General features: G+C 61.1%; 1 protein-coding gene across 2 annotated transcripts in view; it reads right to left on the minus strand.

Moving 5' to 3' along the window:
• The window catches only part of CARS1 (cysteinyl-tRNA synthetase 1), a 44,848-nt gene that overhangs the window by 16,385 nt on the left and 5,877 nt on the right, over positions 1-22,586 (minus strand). The window contains exons 2-10 of one of the 2 annotated variants that reach the window (XM_027045884.2): positions 19,818-20,066; positions 15,687-15,778; positions 14,920-15,008; positions 14,352-14,448; positions 13,854-13,952; positions 12,856-13,005; positions 4,378-4,518; positions 4,086-4,174; positions 2,426-2,547 (exon numbers count right to left, since the gene is read on the minus strand). In XM_027045884.2, coding sequence (XP_026901685.1) covers positions 2,426-2,547; positions 4,086-4,174; positions 4,378-4,518; positions 12,856-13,005; positions 13,854-13,952; positions 14,352-14,448; positions 14,920-15,008; positions 15,687-15,778; positions 19,818-20,066 — 1,128 coding nt within the window. The remainder of the gene's footprint in view (positions 1-2,425; positions 2,548-4,085; positions 4,175-4,377; positions 4,519-12,855; positions 13,006-13,853; positions 13,953-14,351; positions 14,449-14,919; positions 15,009-15,686; positions 15,779-19,817; positions 20,067-22,586) is intronic. The other variant, XM_027045885.2, reaches the window with a different exon arrangement.

The raw sequence follows: 22,586 nt of genomic DNA on the forward strand, positions 1-22,586 counted from the left end.
CTCACGATAACGAACACACTTACTATGAACGTACCTGACTTTTCAGAAAATTTTTTGGAAAGTTCTGGAACAGAGGACCCCCTTTCGCACACACCCCTCCCCACACCCTTCGCCAAGTGCCACTTTGGGGGACACCTGATAGTTGCTCTAGACTCTTCAAGAGGAGTAAGTCACACGACCCCTGCTACTCTCCTGGTGTCCTTTCTCGTCTCCCTCCTGAGGCACCCAAAGTGACGCCAGGCACAGCGGGCTCGTGCCTTCGGCCTCCCCGATGCCCCGCACCCCGAGATGGCTCCAGGCCCCTTCTCCCCCGGAGCCCCGCATCCCAGCGTCCATGCAGTGAGGAGCCTCGTGCCGTCAGCACAGCCAGGGAAGCGGAACTGTCCCCGAAGGAGGGCGTGACCCCCCTCGTCCCTTTATATTCGCTGTCGGATCGACTACTTTGGTCCCCGGAACACAGAGATTCTGACGTCAGTCCGGGAAAAAAGACCCAAGAACAAGTGACATTTAAGACCCCAGGGCGCCTGGCTCAGTCGGATGAGCACGAGACTCTTGATCTCGGGGTCGTGAGTTCAAGCCTCGTGTTGGACATAGAGGTTACTGGAAAGGACAAGAGAGAAAAGAGGAGAAGAGAAAGCAGAAAGAAAAAGAACGCAGCTGGGGCACATGGTGCGGGGTCCCGAGCGTGGCGGGCCCCTCCCGTCTCCGGGGCTCTCCCTGCCCCGACTGGAGGCCGCCCCTGGCCGCGCTGGGCCGAGCGGCGCGGTCCCGGGCTCTCGCAGACGCCACCGTCTCTGGTCCCGTGCAGCCCTGTCTGGACGTATTTTCGAATCTTCTGTGTTTATTCATCGGTCCCGCTAGCGGGTTTTCTGTATCGCGAATCCTTGCGAAGAACCCACCGTTGCAGGCACCTCTCCTTTGGTGCTTTGCTGCTCCTTCGGGGGCTTTTCTGGCAGCTGGCCCCACTCATTGCCGTCTGCGTTTTTTCACAACTACACATAACACGTCGGGCGGCCCGGAACTGGCGCGTGAGCTCCCCCAGACCGGGGGGGACCGTGCGGCCCTCCCGTGGCCGTTCAGTTCCAAACCCGGAGTGACCTCCGCTGCGGCTCTGGTGCGACTTCAAACAGGTCCGGACGTCCCCTCGGGGCGGGTGTCCAGCTCAGCGCACCATGGGCAGAAGCTGTGGTCCTCGTGAGGAGCAACTCCTTCTGCGGCCGGGCGTGGGTCCCACGCGGGCTTACGGGAGGGCCCTGCCCTCATTCACGTGTGCGAAGGCCCGTCTGCTAGACGAAGCCCCGCTGCCCGCGTACCCCGACCCCTCTGCGTCTTGGGGGCCTCGGCCCGTCTGAGCGACCCGTGCGTGGGGCGTGCCCGGCACCTCCCGTGCACCCCAGGTTGCGTCCCTGATGCCTCAGGGATGCGGGGGCCCCGCTGCCGGTCCACCCAAGTCTGTGACCATCCTCTGAGGACACGGGTGCCTCAGCATCATGACGGGACCTCCTTTACTCTGCAGGATGTCTTCAGCGATCCTCGGGGTGGCCGGGCAGCTCAGGGGGCTGAGCGTCTGACTCCTGGATTTGGTTCGGGTCCCGATCTCATGGTTCATGAGTTCCAGCCCCAAGTCAGGCTCTTCTCCCTCTGCCCCCTCGCCCCCGCTCGCGTGTGTGCACAGAGGCCTTCTGTCTCTCTCTCTTTCCCTCTCAAATAAAAAACTTAAAAAAGAGAAAAAAAAGAGAGAGGAACCAGGCATTCTGAGGTGCCGCCCAGAATCGGAACATGCCCACAAAGACCTGACCTGGCAATTCTTGCCCTGCGTTCCTGCCTTGCTCGTCCCGGGGCACCTTTAAGACAGCTGCGCAGAGCTGAGCCCACAGAAAGCGGTGACCGCCACCCCAACCGCCTGACGAGGACCAGGGTCCTGCTTCGCCACTGTCTCCTGTTCCCCCGGCTCACTGTGTGCGACCAGAACCCGTAAGGGCCAGCTCTCAGGACCGTACTTCCTCTGGCAGGGGTGTGCTGAAACCGTAGCCTCAATCCAAACAGCCCCGGGGGTTCCACTTTCCCAAAGGCAGGAGCTCAGATGCCAAGGGGGCCACCTGCTGACCCTGGTTTGGGGGGGGGGGGGGAGTGGCTTCTGCCCCCTCATTCACCAGGTCGCAACCCGCATATTCGTGACACATCGGCACTGGGCGTCCCACACTGGCACGCAGGGTGTCCCACAAGCCGCCCTGACCCTCCAGATCCAGGCCTGGGGTCCGCTATGCTTTTTGAGATGGTGTTGGATACGCTCGCTTTTTTGTTTCTTGCGGACAACCCCCCAAACTCCTTGGGCAACAAGGCACAGCCCCCAGGCGCCCGGGTGAGGCAGGCTGGGGGCGGGGGCGAGGCCTGGGCTTGAACCCCCTCACCCGGCCCCGTTTACCTTCCCCTTCCTGCAGGGCTTTCTGGTCCCCAACGGCCTCGGGCACCAGCTTCCCGTAGGAGTGTCTCTCGCTGGAAGCAAACTTCACGGTGTCAAAGTAGACGGACCCATTGGAAACGTAGCTGGAAAGTAAGAACCAGGCTGTGGGAAAGTGGACAGACCCGCGGACAGCCCGGGCGCCTCGCAGGAGCACAACCTGCAAAGCCAAAGGGCTGCACGGGCCGCGGGCCTCTTAAAACTCTGCTCTACCCACTGCGTCCAGCGTGGCCTCGGCCGTCCTGCGGCCCCGTGACGTAGCTACTCGCAACCACGGCCGCCGTGCAGGCCGAGCGGGCCCGACACGCACGCCTCGTCACGGAGGCCAACTCCTCACTCTCGGGACGGCGTGTCCCTGTGCAGTCCCTCCGCCTCGCAGCCCGGGACCACACAGCTCCCGCCCTGCCCCTCGCCTCGGTGACGGCGCGGTCCCGGGTGCCCTGCCCTCGCTCGGTCCGCCTTCCACCCGCCTGCACGGCCCCGCCAAGCTCTCTGCCTCTCAGCAGCCCTCCACGTTATTCCAGCCCGGAATGATCTGTCTTCTCTCACCTTGGCCTCGCCCACGGCACTCAGTCTGGCACACGACCCCCTGTCGCCCTGCAGGGACCGTGCCAGGTAGGGGACAGGGGAGGCGTCACCACCTCCAGAGAGCCTGTGCTACTCCGGGCCCCACACCAGGTCTTGTGCTCTCCTCGTTCCGCTCGGTGGCGCCTCATCTCGCCCGAGAGGCGGGGACGGAACCTCCCAGAGCAGGGGCGCAGGGGAGGGCGCCCCCCTCCCCCCGCGCGGCAGACCCCACGGCCCCAGTTACGCTTCTGGGCGTCGGTGATTCCCGACAGCGCTAACTTCAGAGACGCGGACAGTGTTTCGCAGGTCAGGTGGTGCCGAGAGGGCAGACCAGGGTCACCACCGAGGCCGAGGGCCTCGAGGAAACACGCGTCCCTGGGAGGTGACTCGTGGACAAGGGGTCTCACGCTGTGCGGCGGAAACCGCGCCTCCACGTTCACCAGCGAGGCCCCGTGCTCGCGGACTTAGCCGTGGGCTCGCCGGCAGCCCTCAGGCGGGCGCTCTCTACAGCACGCGCATCCTTGCCGCGGCCCCGACGCTGAGGGCTCAGCGGCACCGAGGAGCGAGGCTGCCGGGAGGGTCGGCGTGACACAGGGGCGGTTGCTCCCGCGGTGAGGACATGGGCTCGGCCGCGTCCCCCCCCAATTCCTGTGTGTCAGTGCTAGCCCGTAGCCCCCCAGAACGGGACAGTGTTTGGAGACGGGGTCTTTGCAGGGGCGAAGCGAGGTCACCAGGGGGAGCCCCAACCCCGCATGACTCCTACGCAGCGTCTGCGTCAGAGGAGGTGACGAGGACACAAAAGGAGCCCCAGCAGCCCGTGTGCAGAGTGACAAGTATGTGCCAAGGCAGCGAGAGGGCCGCCGTCTGCCAGCTGAGGCCAGGGGCCGGGACAGAGCCTGCCCTCGCGGCCCGCGGAGGAACGACCCCGCCCTGTGCCGTCCGGAGCCAGGGGCTTGGTGGCCGCGGCCCCACAGCACCACGAGCTCCCCTCCCTGCCGCCTTCCCTGCACAACCTTCCCGGAATGCCGTGCTCCCACGGGGAGGGCCCCGAGCTTACCCGTAGCCGTTGTCCACGATCTTCTGGACAAAGTTCACAATCTCCGGCACATATTCACTCACCCGGGTCAGGACGTCCGGAGGGAGAACCTGGGGGTGAGAAGAACAAGTGACCCTCTTCCTTCTGGAACAGCAGCCTCGGACGGCACGCTCCAGGAAGCACCGGCACCAAATGCAGGCCAAGAAGGCCCGCAGGCCCCTGGCCCGCACTTTAGACCTGACTGAGGACGGTCGGGATCGCGATCATCGGGCCCCGATGAGAGAGCAAGGGCAGGACACCTGGGGACACTTACGTTCAGGGTTTCCATGTCTCTGTGGAATTCTTCTTCCCAGAACTTGGGCAGTTTGGAGAAAATAGAATTGTCCGTAACTTCGCTGCCCAGTGTGGAGTCCAGCCAGTCAGAGAGCAAATCTTTTGCTTCTTCCAACAACACCTGTGGACAAAGAACAGCATCCACACACGTGTACGAGCTTTACGGGACCGCATCTCGCGCAGTTGGTCCGCACCGAGACCTCGAATTCAAGGATGTGCCACGCAAAGCCACGTCCACGACGAGCCGCCATCTCCGTGAGGCCGCGGTGCTCGTGTAAACGGCTCAGCACGGGGACAGACACCAGGCTGCCTAAGTGGGAGGTTCCAAGAAGCAGCACATTCAGGAGGTCCGACTACTGTGGTCACAGGGTTGGGGTGGCCGTGGGGACAAGCGGGGCCGCCGCTGCCACAGGGCGGGGCGGGGCAGGAGCGGGCACGGTGCGGTCGTCCACAGCCAGGGCACGGAGATGGCACAGCCCCGTCCCGGAGGGAGGCCTCTCAGCCAGGGCGCCCTGACCGCCAGATGCCATCAACTGAAGACAGCAGGCCCACGTCACGGGCAACAGCGCAGTGCCGGTACGAGACGTGTCCTGTCACCGCAGCACTCCCGTCAGACAGGAGGAATGTCCATCTGTGATGGGAGGTGAGTGTCGTGGCCATGGCCTGAGCCGTGCAGGCCGGGGGGACCCTGAGGTCCTGCTCTGGAGGAACCCAGCGCCTTCGGCATCTTAACTGGAGCAGTGACAGGGATGTGGGGACAGGCAGGCGGTCTGCAGTCCGCCAGTGGGGGCAACGGGGCCAAGAACAAAGGGTGTGGAGAGAAAGTTCAGGAAAAGAGGACACGGAAGACACAGTGAGGACACGCAGGGAGGCACGTTTGTACCACGATGTGGACAGGAAAGGCGCAGCTAGGGGCTCCCGCCAGGCTCCCACCTGGAACACACCTGCTACCTGCTGCCGGGCTGGCGGGCGGTGACAGGGCCCCACCAGGACGCTCGGCCCCACGGCCACCACGCCGGGCGCCAGGGAGGCACAGTCCAGAGGCGTGGGCTCACTTGAGACTGAACCCCGCTCACGGCACCTGGCACGGGGCCCGGCCCCCAGCCTGGTCACCTCCCCGCCCGTCCCCTCACAGCCGGGAACCTCACGGCTGGCTATCGAGGAAACACGACCGGGCACGCCAAGAGGCAGAGAACGACGTGAAGACACAGGGCAGCTGGCAGACCCGGGGGTCAAACTACTGGGATGAATACGCTCAGGGCTCCGATGGATGCGGCCGACCACGCGCAGGAACAGAGGGCCAAGGTGAGCAGAGAGAAGGAAGTCCTGAGAGAACGGGCAGGAGACGTCAGGGACCCACCACAGCGTGATAGAAACAAAGACAGTCCTGTGGGGTCATCGGGAGACTGGACGCGGCCGGCGGAAGAATCTCGGGGCTTGAGGACAACAGAAGAGAAACCCCCAAAACTGAACATGAGAAAGGCTTCATTCTCACAGAGTGAACAAAACCGAACAGGGTAGCCGAGGCCCCGGGCCCACCACAGACGTGCCACACGTGCGTCACGAGGACAGCAGAGGGAAAGGGAGGGAGAAACGTCGGACTCCCGAGTGAGTGAGAGCGCCCCACTCGTGTCGGACCCTAACCGCAGGCGCACGGAGCCCCCGGGACGTCGGGCAGGAGAAACACCGGAACGCCACACCCAGGCACGCCGAGCTCGGGCTGCACCCCATCAAAGCTGACGCAATCCTGAAAGAAGCCGGAGGAAAACACCTCATCGGTAGACGAGCAGAGGCGAGCACTGCGCCCGACTTGTCCTCACACTCCGTGCAAGCAAAGAAGGACGGGGATATTTAAGTGCTGAGACAAAACGCTTGCCACCCGGGAATTCTGTGCCCTGTGACGTCAGCCTGCAAAAGCAAAGGGAAACCAAACTCTCAGGGAAACAAAAACCAAGGGAACGTGTTGCCGGCAGACCTGCTTTGCAAGAAATGTCCAAAGAAGCTCTTTAGAGAGGACAAAAGTAACAGAGGTTGGAAGCTTGGGTCTACATAAAGTAAGAAAGAACATCGCGGAAAGAATCAAGTGCACGTAAAATAAAAACAATTTATGATTATTTATTTTCTAGAGAGAGGAGAGAAAGAGCATGCACGTGAACAGGGGAGGGGCAGAGAAAGGGACAGAGAGAATCCCAAGCAGGCTCCAAGCTGTCAGCGCAGAGCCAGACGTGGGGCTCGATCCCACGACCCTGGGATCACGATCCGAGCCAAAATCACGAGTCGGACTGCTCAACCGACGGAGTCGCCCAGGTGCCCCAGAACTTCTATTTCTCTTAACTGATCCAACAGAGAACAGCTTGTTCAAAATGATGGCAGTGGGAATGCATCGACCTGCACACTTACGTACCCGTTTAAGTAGACACAACGCCCTCTGTGTTTCCAGACAGCTAAGACAAGTGACGGCCACGACACAAGGGCGGGAAGCAGGAACTAGGGTCATCTCGTTATTGTAGGGCACTCCTACGACCACGAAGGGCACGGTGTTTTTGAAAGTGGGATTAGTCACAAGCGTATATTGCAAACTCTAGGGCAACCACTGAAAATCAAGTGTTAGATATGCGGTAAAAGGAGAGAAAGCAGAATCATGTGAAATGCTCACTTAAAACCACAAAAGACAGACAAGGAGTGGAAGACAAAACAGGAACAAAGAACGAGGGCAACAAGAGAAAACAACAGCGTGGATAAGAACCCAACCACATCAACATCACTTTGAATGTCAATGGTCTAAAGGCACCAATTAAAAGAGATCATCAGAGTGGATCAAAATCCAAGACCCAACTCTCAGTTGTCCACAAGGAATCCACTTTAAGTACAAAGACACGTACAAATCAAAAGTAAACGGATGGTGGAAATGCACTGCGCGACCACGGTGCAAATCAGCGAAATAAAGCAGGAGTAGCTCCCTTCAGACAAAGCAGACTTCGAAGCCAGGAGAGTCGTCAGGTATAGAGAAGGATGTGGCAGGACGAACGGGTCAGTTCTACAGGACAACCGTGCTTACGTGTGCAGGCCCGGGGCAGGGCATCAGACCACACGAGGCAGAAGCAAGCAGAAGTGCGAGGAGAAACAGATGAACTCACAGAGGTGGTTGGGGACTTCAACACGCCTCCCTCCGAAAGGGACGGACCCAGCAGTAGGAGATGGGTAAGGAGGCGGATGAACTCAACATGACCATCAGTCGGCTGGACCCAATGCATGTCCACAGACCACTTCGTCCGACAGCAGGCAGAACACGCAGCGTTCACCAACACAGACCACAGGCTGGGCTATAAAACACGCCCGAACAAATTCAAAAGAACGGAAGTCATACACCGTGTCTGCTCTCGGACCGCTGTGCAACTGAACTAGAAACCAGTAAGAGAAAGAGAGCTGGAAAACCCCACAATACATGGGGATCAAAGGATGCATCTCTAAAGAACACACGGGCCAAAGAAGGTTATCCCAAGAAAACATTAAAAGTCTTGAACTAGGGGCACCTGGGGGGCTCAGTCGGTTGAGCGTCCGACTTCAGCTCAGGTTACGATCTCACGGTTTGTGGGCTGGAGCCCTGCTTCGGGCTCTGTGCTGACAGCGCGGATCCTGGAGCCTGCTTCGGATTCCGTGTCTCCCTCTCTCTGTCCCTCCCCCACTCATGCTTTGTCTCACACTGTTTCTCAAAAATAAATAAATGTAAAAAAAATTTTTTTTAAATAAATAAAAAGTTTTTGAGCTAAATGAAAACGAAAACACAGTGTACCAAAATTTGTGAAATACGGCAAAAGCAGTGCTTAGAGGACATTTGTAACACTAGGCGCATAGATCAGAGAAGAAAAAGAGGTCTAAAATTAATCATCTACACTTCCACCTAACAAACTAGAAAAAGAAGAACAAATTAAGTCCAAAGTGGAAAAAAGAAATAATAAAAATTAAAGCAGAACACGGGAACCCCATACAGAAAACACCCACGAAACCAAAAACTAGTTCTTTGGGGAAATGAATAAAACTGATATGCCTCTAGCCAAGCTGCTTAAGAAAAAAGAGAGAAGACAATACTAGTACTCAAAGTGAAAGAGGGACATTACTACAGACCCCATGAAAACTAAAAGCATCAGAAAGTAACACTGTATACAACCCTGTGCCCCCAAACTTGAAACCTGGACTAATGGACCGATTCTTTGAAAGACAGAAGTTGCCAAAACTCACCCAAGATGATCCACACAATCCGAAAAAAGCCTGTATCCTATGTCTATTAGAGATTTAATCAATAATTTTTGTAACTTCCCAAAACAGACATCACCCAGGCCAGGTGGGCTCACTGGTGAATTTCATCAAACATCGAAGGAACAAGTTATACCAATTTTCTACAGGTTTTCAGACGAAAGCAGCAGACAGACTGCTTCCTAACTCATTCCACGAGGACAGCATTACCCTAACGCCAAACACAGACAAAGACATTGCAAGAAAACTGCAGACCAGTATCTCTCATGGACACAGATGCAAAAATCCTTAATAAATAAAATATTAGTGGGGCGCCTGGGTGGCTCAGTCGGTTAAGCATCTGACTTCGGCTCGGGTCACAATCTCACGGTTCTTGGGTTCGAGCCCCGAGTCGGGCTCTGGGCTGACGGCTCAGAGCCTGGAGCCCGCTTTGAGTTCTGTGTCTCCCTCTCTCTCTGCCCCTCCCCCACCGGTTCTCTTCCCCTCTCTCTAAAGAGCATTTAAAAAAAAAAAAAAAAAAACAAAGAAAAAGGAAAGGAAGTGGTGTGCCGACGGCTGAACTTTAAGATCACAAAGTTCTGCTCTAGGAAAACCAGTCAAGAACACGAAAAGACGAGCCTCAGACTAGGAGAAACTACTTGCCAAAGACACAACTGATAAAGGGCTCTTATCCGAAATGTGCACACTCAACAGTAAGAAAACAAACACCTCGATGAAGACTGAGTCAAAGACCTCGACAGGCCCCTCGCCAAAGAGACTCAGATGGCAAACAGGGAAGGACGTGGAAAGGTGCTCCCCACCGATGCCGTCGGGGGAACGCAAACCCCAACAGTGAGATACCATCACACGCCTGTCAGAAGGGCCAAAATACACACACACACTCCATGCTGGGGAGTCAGAACAGCAAGGACTCCCTCTTGCCAGGGTCGGGGGCGGAGCAGCCACTCTGGAGGACGGTGTGCTGGTTTCTTGCAAAACGGAGCATGCTCCTAGGATCCAGCAGCCACACTCCTGGTATTTGCCCAAAGGAGCCGGAAACTCAGGTCCACACGAAACCCTGCAGGTGGACGTTTCTATCAGCTTCTTCACAACTGCCTAACCTCAGAAGCCACAGAGGTGCACTCGGCAGGTGGGCGGATAAACCAGCTGTGGGGCGTCCAGCGCACGGAGTCTTACCCCGCGCTCAAGAGACGCGAGCTCTCAGAACAGGGGAAGCGTGGATGACCCTGACGTGTAGAGTTAGTGACAAAAGCCAATCTGAGAAGGCCACATGGGGTGCGATGCCAACTCTGTGAAGTTCTGGAAAGGGAAACGCACGGAGGCCGCAGACAGACGAGCGGTTTCCAGGGGCTGGGGACAGGGAGGGACGTGCAGGCGGGGCGCACGGCATGCCCAGGGCAGGGAAACCACTCTGCCTGACGTTGGAGTAGATGTGTGCACCACTGCACATCCATCCACACCCACGGAACAGGCACTCCCCCAGGACAGAACCCATGTCTGCTGTGGGTTCTCGGTGACGACGACGCGTCTGCGGGTGATGTGCTGACAGTGGAGGAGGCGGGGCTGGAGGGCAAGGCCCCATGGGAAATCTCCGTGCCTCCTCTCAGACTTGCCGGGAACCTGAAACTGCTCTGAACACCAGGTCTTTAAAGAAACAGACGAAACAGGAAGACAGAATGGAGGGGACCGATCCGTCCGAAACGACGCCTCCGTATGAAGGTTAAGATCCCACCCGGGCCCCCCATGGGCCCGGACAAGAGAAAACGCACGGGAAGAAAGAGACAGCACAAACGAGCCTAGACCTCCTCCCTCCCTGACGCCAGGGACAGCTGGCGAGATGCTCACACGGGGTGGGTGGCGTGGCCAACAGAGAACCTGGGCAACCACACGCTCAGACCTGACACAGAACACAAAGGAGCATTTAAAAAGCTGATACGTTTGACTGCGTCAGAATGCAGACCCTCTGTTACTGAAAGAAAGTGAAAAGAAATGCCAGAGATTGTGAGAAGGCGTTTGCAACGTATTTAGATGACAAGGGGTTAGTGTCCAGGAGTAAGGACGCTTTTAAACCCGTAAGAAGACAGAAATCCAGGTGGACAGTGGGGCAGAAGACCTGTGCCCAGAATCACGGCCGTCAAGAGAGCACACGGAAAGGCCATCTCGCAAGAGGTCAGACACATGCGGATCCAAACTACAGTATCGAGCCCGTCACGTGCCGGCTCCTATCCCACCCATGAAAGGAACCCGGCAACCCCAAGTGCCGGTGAACAATAGCTGACACGTGTCACAGACACGGGAGGACACAGACACTTAGGGAAGCGTTACTGCACGGCAGGCCCCAGCTGCCAGCCCCCCTGGAGAGGCCCGCGGGCAGGGCAGCCCCGGCTGAGTCTGCAGGAAAACGTCCCTGCACGGAGAGGCGGGGACACCGGGACCACTCTGTGTCATCGAGCGAACAGTGTGGCAGACGCAAAACATAAACCTGCTCGTTTCTGGAGTCGGAGACTTGGTGGGTGGGAGCCGTGGTCGGGGGAAGCCGTGCTGGGTGCTGGGTGGATGGGACAGCACCCGTGAAGCCTCGGGCATGGAGGGTCCGATGGGCTCTCTGCACACGAACATCTCCCGCGGGCGGCCACGCGTTTTCTGTTGCGGGAGGGCGAGCCGCGCGCCTGCAGGAACCGGGGAGGCCCGTGCGTGGATTCCTCCAGACTCGGCCCGAGCCTCGCCTCCAGCCACAACCCCGTGAGACCCGTGAGACCCCTTCGATGTGAGGACAAGTCTACGCCGAGTCCCGCGCGTCCTTCCGGAGAATCACCGGACGCGTGGCCGGTGTTGGGGACCCGACGGTTAGGCAGACACACGGCCGACAGCCCGGCACCTCCACCCCAGACGTACAGCCTAAAGAAACTCTTGCAAATGTGCGTCCACAGACAGAAAAGGACTCCCAGCTCATGGTCAGCTGGTCAGCCTCACCGGTGCTCAGAGAAGTACAGACCCAGTGCCCCGCGGGCCACGGCCCCCACTCATCAGGAAGGCTACCGTCAGAAGGACGGAAATCACAAGTGGTGTTGGGAACGGTCAGAAACCGCGGTCTGGATGCTGCTGTGGAAACCGGTGTGGCGGATTCTTGGAATCCTGAAATCTAGCTGCCAAACAGTCCAGACTTCCGCTCCGGAAGTGTCCACACGAAGGAACTAGGCGGGATATCTGCACAGCGCTCTTCACAGCTGCGTTACTCATCACGGACAAAAGGGGGCCCGTGTTTCACAGGGACAGGGTTTCTGTTTGGGAAGACGGAAAGTTCTGGACGCAGAGGGTGGGGACAGCTGCACAACAGCGTGAACGTGCTTAGCGCCCCTGAGCTGAGCACCTGTAACTGGTTAAGGTGGTACATCTTACGTCACGTCTGTGTCATCATACTCTTCAAAGGAAAGGGTATCGGTGGAATAATCAAGAAAAAAATTCCCAGTCATACTGCCATAACCAGGAAACGTGACTGGCATCCCAGGAGAGGGAGAAACAGCGGACGCAGGAGGCCCACCGAAGGAAGGCCAGCTACGACGCGGGGCCCAGGCGGAAGGACGCCCGGCAAAAACGCTGGTCCGCGGGTCTGTGTACATCAGGCTCTGTCTCATTAAGCTCGGCAGGAGGCCACGCCGGCCATCTGAACCATGGGAGAACGTGAAAGTTAAAGTAAAGCCTGAGCTGGGCCCTCCCCCCCCACTCCAGGGAGGGATGGCCTTGTCAGTCGTCCCACTGAGCACTGGAGAGGGCAGCCAGCAGGGGGCGCCAGCGTGCAGGTGAAGGGCCAGGCTGGAGGCGCCGGCAGTGACAGCCTCCCCGGCCCCAGTGCAGTGCCCTCACCCCTTCCAGGGGGCGGAGGAGCCTGTCCGGGAGGCCCCGGGGCCGGCGGGGAACCCACACAGGGCCCCACGGCCCAGTTCAACTCCAGCCTCACTCTGCTCTCTGCAGGTGCCGCCGAGAAACACGGGGGAGGCCACCAGAAAGAACGATCTCCGCACATGCTCCGATGCGCCGCCCCCGCCCCCCCCCCTCACTGTGAGGACGCTGGCGTGCGGCAAGGGGAGGCCTGCTCGGCTCCAGGGTGGCCGGGCCCAGGTGCCGCGCGCAGAGGCACAGGCTGGAACCCGGGAGCAGCAAGCCACCTCGGGGCAGGGTGTGCGGGTCGCGCTGGAGACCTCACCTCTGCGCAGCGGGCGGCCTCCTCTGCCGGGAGGCCGCCCCGCACGGCTTTCTCCAGGGGCTCTGCGGCCAGCTCCACCGCGCGCTGAGTGCGCTCCAGCATTTGCTTTCTGTCCGGGTCCGTGGTCTCATTTAACTTGACTGAAAACGGCTGCAAGCACAGGAGAGGGCAGGGCCGTCAGAGGCTGCCTCACCGGAGAGGATGGTCCCTGCCCCTGCCCTGCAAGTGTCCCCAGGGCGTGGTCCTAGCTTCCCCGAAGGAGGCGCAAGTCCGGCAGTGGACAGGCCCGGCCCGACACCCTGCTCCTCGCGCCCCCCGGGGCCTGTTTCTCCGATGTTAAAACGCCTGTGCTCGGGGTCACTCAGGTGTCACCTGGGGACTACTGAGCCTCGCAAAGGCGTGAGGTCCTGGCGGGCCCGCCCCGTGTCAGCCTAAGACCGCTAAGCTCTGATTTCATTCCCACTTTCTCTTCTAGAGATGATGCACGTAAGTGCTGATCACTGCTGCGGTCACTAAAATACTAACCACTCTTAAAGAGAATAAAATGACTTATTCTAGCCTTACCCTGTTAGCACCATACTTTGTGATACTGTTACTCAAAATATTAAATTGGAAAGAATTTCTGCCAATAATTCTGAAAATTTCTAGTGCCCCCAACGTAAGGGGCTGGGACGGCTTCCGCGTCGCACACTCAGAATCATCAGATGCGGCTGTGATCTCAGCACAGAAGACACAGGAGTGTTAGGGACATTGTACGGGCAAGCGTACTTTACTGCCACCGTGACAAACTCTGACATTCTCCCGTGAGCGGCAGGCACAGCCCCCTACTCCACGCCCCGTCCAAGCGTGTCTTTCCTGGCGACTTTTCCCACAGGCCAGGGGACCACGTGACCCAGAGCTCCGGTGCCCGGATGGCGCTAGCTTTAATTGTGGACAACTAAGGCCCCACGCACGCCAGGGACGGTCAGGAGTCAAGGAACAGACAGACGGGGGCCCACCTTCAGGGCGGCATGAACATCCTCCAGGAGCTGGGCCGCCTGCGGCTGCTTCCCCCGGTACTGCTCAAACAAGTAGTTCTGCCGGGCCCTCTTGATGATCTGGAGAGATGAAAGGGAAGCCGGGGTCACGTCCAAAGCGCGCCCTTGTCCCTGCAGGCCGGCAGACTCTGAGCCCCGCCAGGCGGCCGGGGAACACCGCCCTCCTCCCGTGACCTTTGTGATCTTCAGGAAATTGGCTGCCCTCCCACCGCCGCCCCATCGCTGCACGCAAAATCGCGTGCCACCCGAAGTCTCGTTGCCACGAAGTACCTCGGGCTGACATCTTATCAGCCGGGTCCCCGGTCGTTCAGGTTCTCGCAGCACCTTCACATCTGAAGACGGACGTCATTTGTACAAACTGGATGTGTACGGGGCCGAGGCCCACCGTGTTCTACTCACCGACGTCACTTCCTCCTTCCCACCCCCGCCGTTCCGAAAACGGCCTGGTGAGAGCCCCACCTTGTCATCGATGTCCGTGATGTTCATGCAGTAGAACACGTCGAACCCGAAGTAGTCCCGCAGCACTCTCCTCAGGATGTCGAAGGAAATGTAGGACCTAGAGCACGCGGACAGACCTTTCCCGTGGCCCGCCACGCATCGCCCCCCCCCCCCCCGCCCAGGGCCACGGCCACGAGAGCAGCCACGGGGGAAGGCTCCCATGGCACCACCACCCTTCTCAGGGCCCGTGACCACCGTGGGGGCCCCAGCCTGCCGCCAGAGCCGCGGAACCAGATGTCTACACGCAGCCAGGACGCCCGCCACACGGCTGCCGGGCAGGATTCCTGTCACCTGTCCGCATCCCCCAACTTTCCTATCACAGATGTGGGTTACTTACAGAATGAAAATTTTATCTTAGAAATAAGAAAGGCTCGGGGTTGATTTTCCTCTCGAATCTCGGGTCCCTGTAGCAGAGCAGAGATCTCTGAAGGGCAGAGATGCTCCCGCAGGGCCCACACCTCCAGACGCCCGCAGCGGGTCCCGCCCGGCCGCCCCCCTGCCCGTGCCGGACGCCCGCAGCGGGTCCCACCTGGCGTGCCCCATGTGAGATGCATCGTAGACAGTAGGCCCGCAGCAGTACCACGTCACCTTCTTCCCGTTTTGAGGTATAAACACGTCCTTTGGTAAAACACGAAGGGACGACCGTCATCGATCTGTAAGAGGCACCGCGCAGGCTCACCCCAGCCAGCGTCAGAGAGGACGCTGGGGTTTGTTTACGCCAACTTCAGCAAGACAAGCCTGTCTTACTGACAAAGGCCATAGACGTCAGGGACGGGAGAGCTCCGTTACTCCGGCTGGAAGCCCTGAGACCCTGTGTCCCCGCGTGCCAGCGCGCTCACGGACAACATTCTAACCCGCCATGGCCGCAACCAAGCAAACCCCACTTGACTGGGATCCGATCCCGCCTTCTCGAAACCCGGTCGGCGCCCGGCAACGCCCACCGGGCCCCCCGCTCTGCCCGTCGGCTTGGCTGGCGCTGGGGCGCCTGCCGCCGCCACGTGTCCCCTCTGAAGGCAGGCCGGCACTCGGCATGGCTCCGAGTGACCGCGGGCGTCTACGCCCCTGGGCGGCGGGGGGAGTGGTCAGGGCGCTGCAGGGCCAGCAGGCGGCCCTCCCCTCGAGGACAGCTGTCCTCGGGCCGCACAGAGAACGCGGGGCGAGGAGTTGCCCGGTGTCAGAGCCCGTATGCGCTGACTGCAGAGCCCGACGCAGCAGCACCGGTCGTGGGCTCCACGAGGGCACGTGGGCTCCCGGGGCCGGCCCTCCCCGCATCCCTCCCGCGGGGCCCCTCCTGACCTTGTTCCGGGTGAGGCTGTTGTAAAGGCGGAGCTTGCACGGCGGAGACCCGGCTGGAGGAGACCACTGAGGCTGCCCCCGCCGACCTTTACCTGCGAAGGCAGAAAGCGTGCAGAGTCACGGAAGCGCACGTCACACCGCAGCCACCACCTGGCTGTTCCAACACAAACACCATGTTGCTCTCGATGAACCGCCAGAGGGGCCGAACGAGCGGATCTGCCGGCATCACCCGAGTCCAACGTGGCCCCTTCTCCACGTGGCTCACATTCTGCGCTACGAGCGGAAACACGGCCTGGGGAGGCCCCCGAGGCGTGCTCACACCCGCCAGCGCCCGCCGGGCCTCACACCCGTGCCCCCCCCGTTCACAAACGTGCACGGCAGCGGTGGCCACCGCTCGCGGGTCAGGAGGGGGCTCGGGCCCCGCGCTGCTGGGCTCTAATGCAGCATGTAACTGGGGGTACCCTGCCCTCCCCCCGGGTTTGAGGGACACGGGCCACGTCCTGGGGCAGCACAGGACCGGCCGGGGCAGAAACTCAGAGAGGACGGCCTCCAGCCCCAGCCCCGTCTCTGTCAGACGGGGGCAAACGAGTGGCCGGCTCCCCCTCAATTCTGGGGCCCACTCCCCACCACAGGCAAGGTGTCTCCTGACTCGACCCTGAAGCAAACTCGTGCGGCTGGGAGCTCCTCACTGGTGCCTGACCGGCTCTGGAAGCAGCGCGGGGCGGCTCTGTCCCCTCGCTGCCCTCCACGACCCGTCCCCTCCTCAGCACGGTCTCGGGGGCTGCCCCCACTGCTCCACGTGTCCCAGGCCCGGGCTTCCGGCCGGACAAGAGGCAGCACTTACGCAGCCTGCGCCCTGAGAGCCCGAAGGGGTGCGGCCCTGTCGCGGGCACCTGGCACCCTGCACTACGAGCCAGCTGTGCGCCCCGGCCCTCGCCCACAGGGCCAGCCTGGTGCCTCGCCCACGGTGCACAGGATGGGCCCCATGGAGAAGTCAGTCCTGGGCACGGCCATTTGCCCAACGTGTCGCATCGGCTACACGGAGGCTGACTTAACCGACGGGCAGAGGAGAGAGGAGGAAGAAGGCGGCTGCCTGTGTGAGTGCACGCGTGCGGGGGGGGGGGGGGGGGGAGGGAAGCAGGCAGCCGGGAGGAAGGAGACATGGCCCCACGGGAGTTCCTTGTTCTGGGTAACTGCCAGCAAACTGAGGTGGCCACGCATTCTCGTGCGTGGGGAGGCCCACACCCTTAATGAAACAGCGAGGCTTATGTTAAGGTCAGGTACGTGTCTCACAGGTTCATTTTAAATGCAGCAAACACCCTTGAAGGAAACTCTCAGTCCGTGACTCAAGGACACTCAGCCTGCTGCGTATGATGCCATTAATCTCCCCCCTCACTCGGACCCCCTAGCTCCTGAAACAGAGTCAACACTGCCATCCGGGGTAACTGGGGACACCGGCCAGAGCTGTCACACACACCGATGTGACCCAGGGACCCAGCAGTGCTCACACTGCTAAGCAGGAGGCCTCGGGGTTCGCAGCACCGGAGGCACTTCCGAGACCACGAACCATCTGAGGACACAGCCGAAGGTGGAGTCCACGGAGACTGGCCACGACCTGAAGGGCCACTTCTGTCACACGGGGTGGCGGGGTCAAGGAAATCCGGCATTTTACAAATGGGAACTTGCATAAGGGGAAAATTGGAAGACGTCACACAAGGGCCCTTGATTTAATATGGAGAATTCTCCACCAGCATTCCCCCTGCATCAACCCGGCCCGCTTAGCACCAGTGGCCCACCTCCACGGCGCTCCACAACCTGACCACGCCAAGCCGTGTCTCCCTGTGCTTCACACAGCTCTCGGCCACAGCAGGGGCCTCCCTGGGCATTAACTTCTCATTTGGCTTCCGTCCGAACGAACACGCACTCGTCCATCCAACACACACCCGGTCCCCTCCAGGCCCCGTCCTGGGCGCGGGGCTGCTGTGCGGACAAACTCGGACCCGACAGAACCACACTCCGCTACGAGACGCACTGAAGAAGGCTCAAGGGAGGTCTCCAGAGCACCCCAGCAGGGCCGGCCAGGCCCCCCGCACTGTGCTCATTCCCCTTCCCCGGGGCACAGGGGCGGGCGGATGGGTGCCGAGCTGCACTGTGATGCCCCCAAAGCCATGGGGCCTTCCTCAGCGCCCAGCCCACCCTGAGGGTCCTGCCCGGGGGACCTGGGAGGAGGGGCAAGGTCCCACGCTGGGTGCGGAGCCCTCCAGACTCGGGGACACAGCAGGTGAGGCCCCGAGTGGAGCGGTCCCCCTGTGCCGGAGCCCAGGAGAGGAGGCTGACGGGGCCAGGAGGAGGTAGAAGGAACAGAGGTCAGGCCGCCCGTGCCCAGCCTCCGTGCCTGCGAGGGTACTCGGGGTGTTGAGGCCCACAGCCCCGGGGAGGGACACGGACGGCCCGTGAGAGTCCCTGGGACAGAATGGGGCTAGTGGCAGGAGGAGTGACAAGCCAGGTCACGGTCGCTGGCAGAACGGACTTGGAGGGAATGTGGACGGGGGCCGGGGATCGAGGACTGGAGAGGAACCACACGCCCAGGACAGGGCTCCAGAGCCCTCAGGGATGGAGCAGTGCTCAATTCTGGTGGCAACAAGGGGGGCCGCAGTGCTCAGCTACATTCCCCCCCCCCCCCCCAAGGGACGTGGGAGAGGACGCGGCCTCCAAGGGTTCTGGGACCAGCCGTGCTCACACGACGGAACTCGGAAGGGGCAGAGGCAGGAAATTCTATGGGTGCCATCCAGGGTGCCTGTCCCCACCACCCCTGAGCCGGCCTAGAGCAGCCTCGTCAATGCTCAGGGTGACACTCTGTCTCGAGCCGCCTTCCTCTGTGCGGATTGAAAGCTGTTTGCAGGGGCAGGCGCCCATCTTTACGTCACGATGTCCGTGGTGACACGCGTCCGCACCTTTCTTTCAACAAGGTCCTCGATGGAGCGCGAGCCAGGCCACTGCCAAGGCTGGGGGCCCCGGACCCTGCCTGACCGCCACTCTGGCACGCTGTGTCTTGGGAGCTGGGACCCAGGGGACAACCCGACACCTGAGAATCGGAGGGGACACAGCGGACGCCACTGACCTCACCCGGGGCACCGTGCCAGACGCACAGGGAGGAGACGAGGTACACGCGAAGCACCCACCCTGTGCTGGGGACGGGGCGTTTGCTGCAGGGTTGTCGAGGACCCCACATCACCCCTAGAGAATGACCCCATTCTCTAGGACGGACGACGCCCCCACCGCCGCCCCCTGCCGCAGGGGACCCAGCGCAGACCAGGACAGGGCGACGCTCCAAATGCTTCACCTGAAGACCTGGAAAAGCCCCCGGGAGGCTGCCCGGCCTAGCAGGGCCACCAGGGACAGCATGCGGCCCATCCCTCCCACAAAGCAGCAGGAGTGCCTCAAGCCACGGGGGTGGTGGCCAAGCGGCTCGAGGGCATCGGGTGATTATTGGGGCAGAGCACCCTGGGGTTCATCGCAGAAGAGAAACCACGCAGGGCCCGAGCCCCTAAGACTTTCCAGAAGTATCCCTAAACAACCAGCATCACACGGTCACAGATGCACCGGCGCTCATAGGCTGGAGCCAAAGCCAGGTGGCGGACTTTAGCTCAAGGCTGAGATACGACTTTTTTCTGCTCTTCAAATGGCCCCATGCCAACTGGTGTCGTTTCAGGATTCGGCCGTTCCGAATCCGCTGGACACACACAGCCCGCAAGGCACGCAAAGAATAAAGCAGCAGCAGCACGTCAAACGTGAGCCGAGCAAGGAGCTGGCTTTAGAGGCCAGGCTGCAGCCTGAGCCCCCCCACCGCCCCACCTCCGGTCCAGGGAGCTCGCTCTCGTGGCGGCTCCGCGCCGTGACCACGGGCCGCCACGGCGACCGCGGGGGTCCCGGTTGGCCAGGGCCGCCTCCTCAGCGCAGCGCGTCCTAACCCCCACTCGGGGCGCCGGGGCGCCCGCCAGGCCGCGGGCTTGCGTGAGGTGCCGGGAGCCAGCCCTGCGGCCAACCTGCGCCACACATCTCTGGGGCCCCCGACCTCGCGGGCGGCCCCCGACGGAAGGCGTTCTCACGGCTGGGGACTCTGCTACTCACTTGCTTGGCGCCCACAGGGCTCGCCTCTGCCGCAGGCGCCACCCAGGATCGCTTCCATGTGCCTGAACCACCGAGCCACGTGGAAGAGGCGCGTGTCGGCGGGAGGGGCCGAGAGCTGCCTGAACACGTCCACGTCTGCCTGGGACAGTGAGTACCCCTGGACATAGCTACGCGTGCTGAGGTGCTCGTTCAGGGCCTGCACCCTGGCTGCCTCGTCACTAATGCTCAGGATGGACCTGTAGGCGGGAGCTGCAAAGACAGAGGCACAGGGAATCAGTCAGGGGGACGGGGGCCTCGGGCGCGAGTCCAGAAAGACACGAGGCTCCTGCCCATCAACCCTTTCCCGGCCATGGAACGGCAGCAGCAGACAGCGGTTTCCCGGGGCTGGCGAGGGGCACTTGGGGGTGACTGGTGGGGTTCCCACTTGCAGGGATGGGAATGTTCCGGAAATGGATAAGGGTGCTGCTTGCATGGCACTGTAAATGCACTAAATTTAGGCCACGGAATTGTGCTCTTTCGATACGATTTCAATGGTGAATTTTACCTCAACTAAAGAAAAAACGACTGAACACACACACACAGCCCCTTCTCTGCAGCGCACCTGCTATCCGGGCGCGGCGGGGGGCTGAGCACACCCGGTCTCGGTGGGCACCGAGCGGGCCAGGACGCAGAAAGCCTGGGCTGCGCCCCTGCACCGGCATGGTCTCCGGCAGCTGGAGGCCTCGTTTCTGGGAGGACCACAGCCCCCCAAAATGCCAAACCTGACGGCAGGCTCCATCTGCCCTCCCTTAGAGCGATTCCTGAAAGGAGCAGCATTCGGGTGTTTATCTCCTACAACCCAGAAGTGACTCGCAACCACCTGAAGGCCACTCCTCTCAAACGGCATCGTCAGGAAGGACGGGCCCCACCTCCAGTCTCTGTGGGAGGACAGATCCCGGACTTCAGTCACCACCAGCCAGCAGACGCAGCTCGCCATAGCGGCCTGTGACACTCACGACCCTTGGGGATTCTTCGCCTCCTCCACAATACTGAGTTCTGCTCACCCTCCCGCCCCCTTCTTCGTCCCCAGGGCTCTGTCACCTGCCACTTCTCCCGGTATCAGTCACGGGGCAAAACCTGTCCTTACCACCCTAACTAACGTCCAGCTGTGTCTATCCCTGGCGTGGGGGGCTCAGGGTCAGGAGCGGCCCCAAGCCTGAGCAGGAGGGGCACAGACCCAGCCCCGCCCCAAAACAGGGAGGCAGGGGCAGGCTGGTGGCACTAAGCTACAGGCCTTCTGGCCACAGGAAGGAGCCTGGTACCCCCGCCCATAGGTCTGAGCTGCGTCTAAGCCCTGATCACCCCAGATGTTTTACCTTAATTTTCTGAGGGAACCGTGGAAAAAGGACCAGGGCTCATTTGCTTCTACAGACACCCTCTCGGCCTGGGACCCACTCAGAGCGGGAAAGTATGAGCCCACCCCTCTTCCTCTTGGCATGGCTGTCGTTCCGGGCCAGCTGCCCGACACTACAAGGTCACTGGGTCACTGTACGGGACCCACAGCAAGGACAGCTGCAGGCAGGGAGGTGACGCTCCCCTACACGGCCACGCTCCCACCTCTCTGACCCTCGTCTCTCCCATCCCTGCTTACCCGCCTGGCCCAATGCCTGGCCCCACTTGCTTCCACCACGGGAGGACCGTCGTGTAGGTCCAGCCATCAGCAGGCAGCGAGGAGGGGGTGGGATGGACCCACAGAAGGAGGGAGGCCCGCACCGCTTCCCAGGTGCTGGAGCACCTAACAAGGCCCACTTCTCACGGATGTCCTGAACCCCGAGTTCTCCACCCGCAGGAAAGGGGAGGACCACGATGCGAGAAGTCCTCCTCGAGCTCTCAAACGAACGCTGTGCTTAAAACGCAGGCTTTCCCGAAAGCCCACCTGCTTCCTTCCCCAGCGCACCCCCAGGAGGGCTCAGCTCTGACGACCCGACGGAATGGCCACCCACTCCACGCGGCCACAAGGGGCCACCCTTCCCTCTCAACTGGAGTCCTGCCCCCTTACCGGTCACACTCAGGAACGCCCACAGCCAAGCCACTGGGCAGTCTGGGACTCTGCCTGCAAATGTACCTGAAATGCAGTCCTTCCCCCCGTGGCTCCCACGTGGGGGCCCAGCCCACCCCGTACCCGAATCTCCATGCCGCAGGCTCCCCCACGGGCGGCCTGGCGTCGCCTAACACGGTGGCCAGCGTGGCCTGCTGAGAGGTGCAAGATCACATCACACCCCCCACCCCCCTCCTCCCAACCACCCCCACCTCGCACAGGTCCCTCGGGCCTCTGACTTCAGCTCCTGCCCCCACCCGGCACACCCTGTCCAGCCCCATGAGGCCCTGCTCACTCCACAAGAGCCTGGAATGCTCCCCCAGACGTGGCCGGGCTCCGCCGTTCCTCGGGGCCCTGCTGGCTGGCTGTCATCTTTCCGTCGGCTCTCCCTGGATGTCGCTCCAAATGACTGCCGCCGACCGGAGCCCCGACCTCGTTTCTGCTCTCTCTCCTTACGCTTACTTGTAACCCGCCACTCCTTTCTTTCCGTCTGCCCCACACCCCCCTTTAATCCCTCCGCACATACCCTCAGCATCTAGAACGGAGCCTGGAACATTCTAGATACTCAACACAGGTGCTGAGCGAATGGGGAGCCAGCGGCGGGACACGCGCTCACACTGCAGCGCTCCCTGCAACGTGCCGGGAGTGGGGGGGGGGGGGGGTCGCCACTGTTTCAGGGCGTGGCAGGCCTC

This window comes from Acinonyx jubatus, chromosome D1 (assembly GCF_027475565.1).
Source record: "Acinonyx jubatus isolate Ajub_Pintada_27869175 chromosome D1, VMU_Ajub_asm_v1.0, whole genome shotgun sequence".
Classification (NCBI taxonomy): Eukaryota; Metazoa; Chordata; class Mammalia; order Carnivora; family Felidae; genus Acinonyx; species Acinonyx jubatus.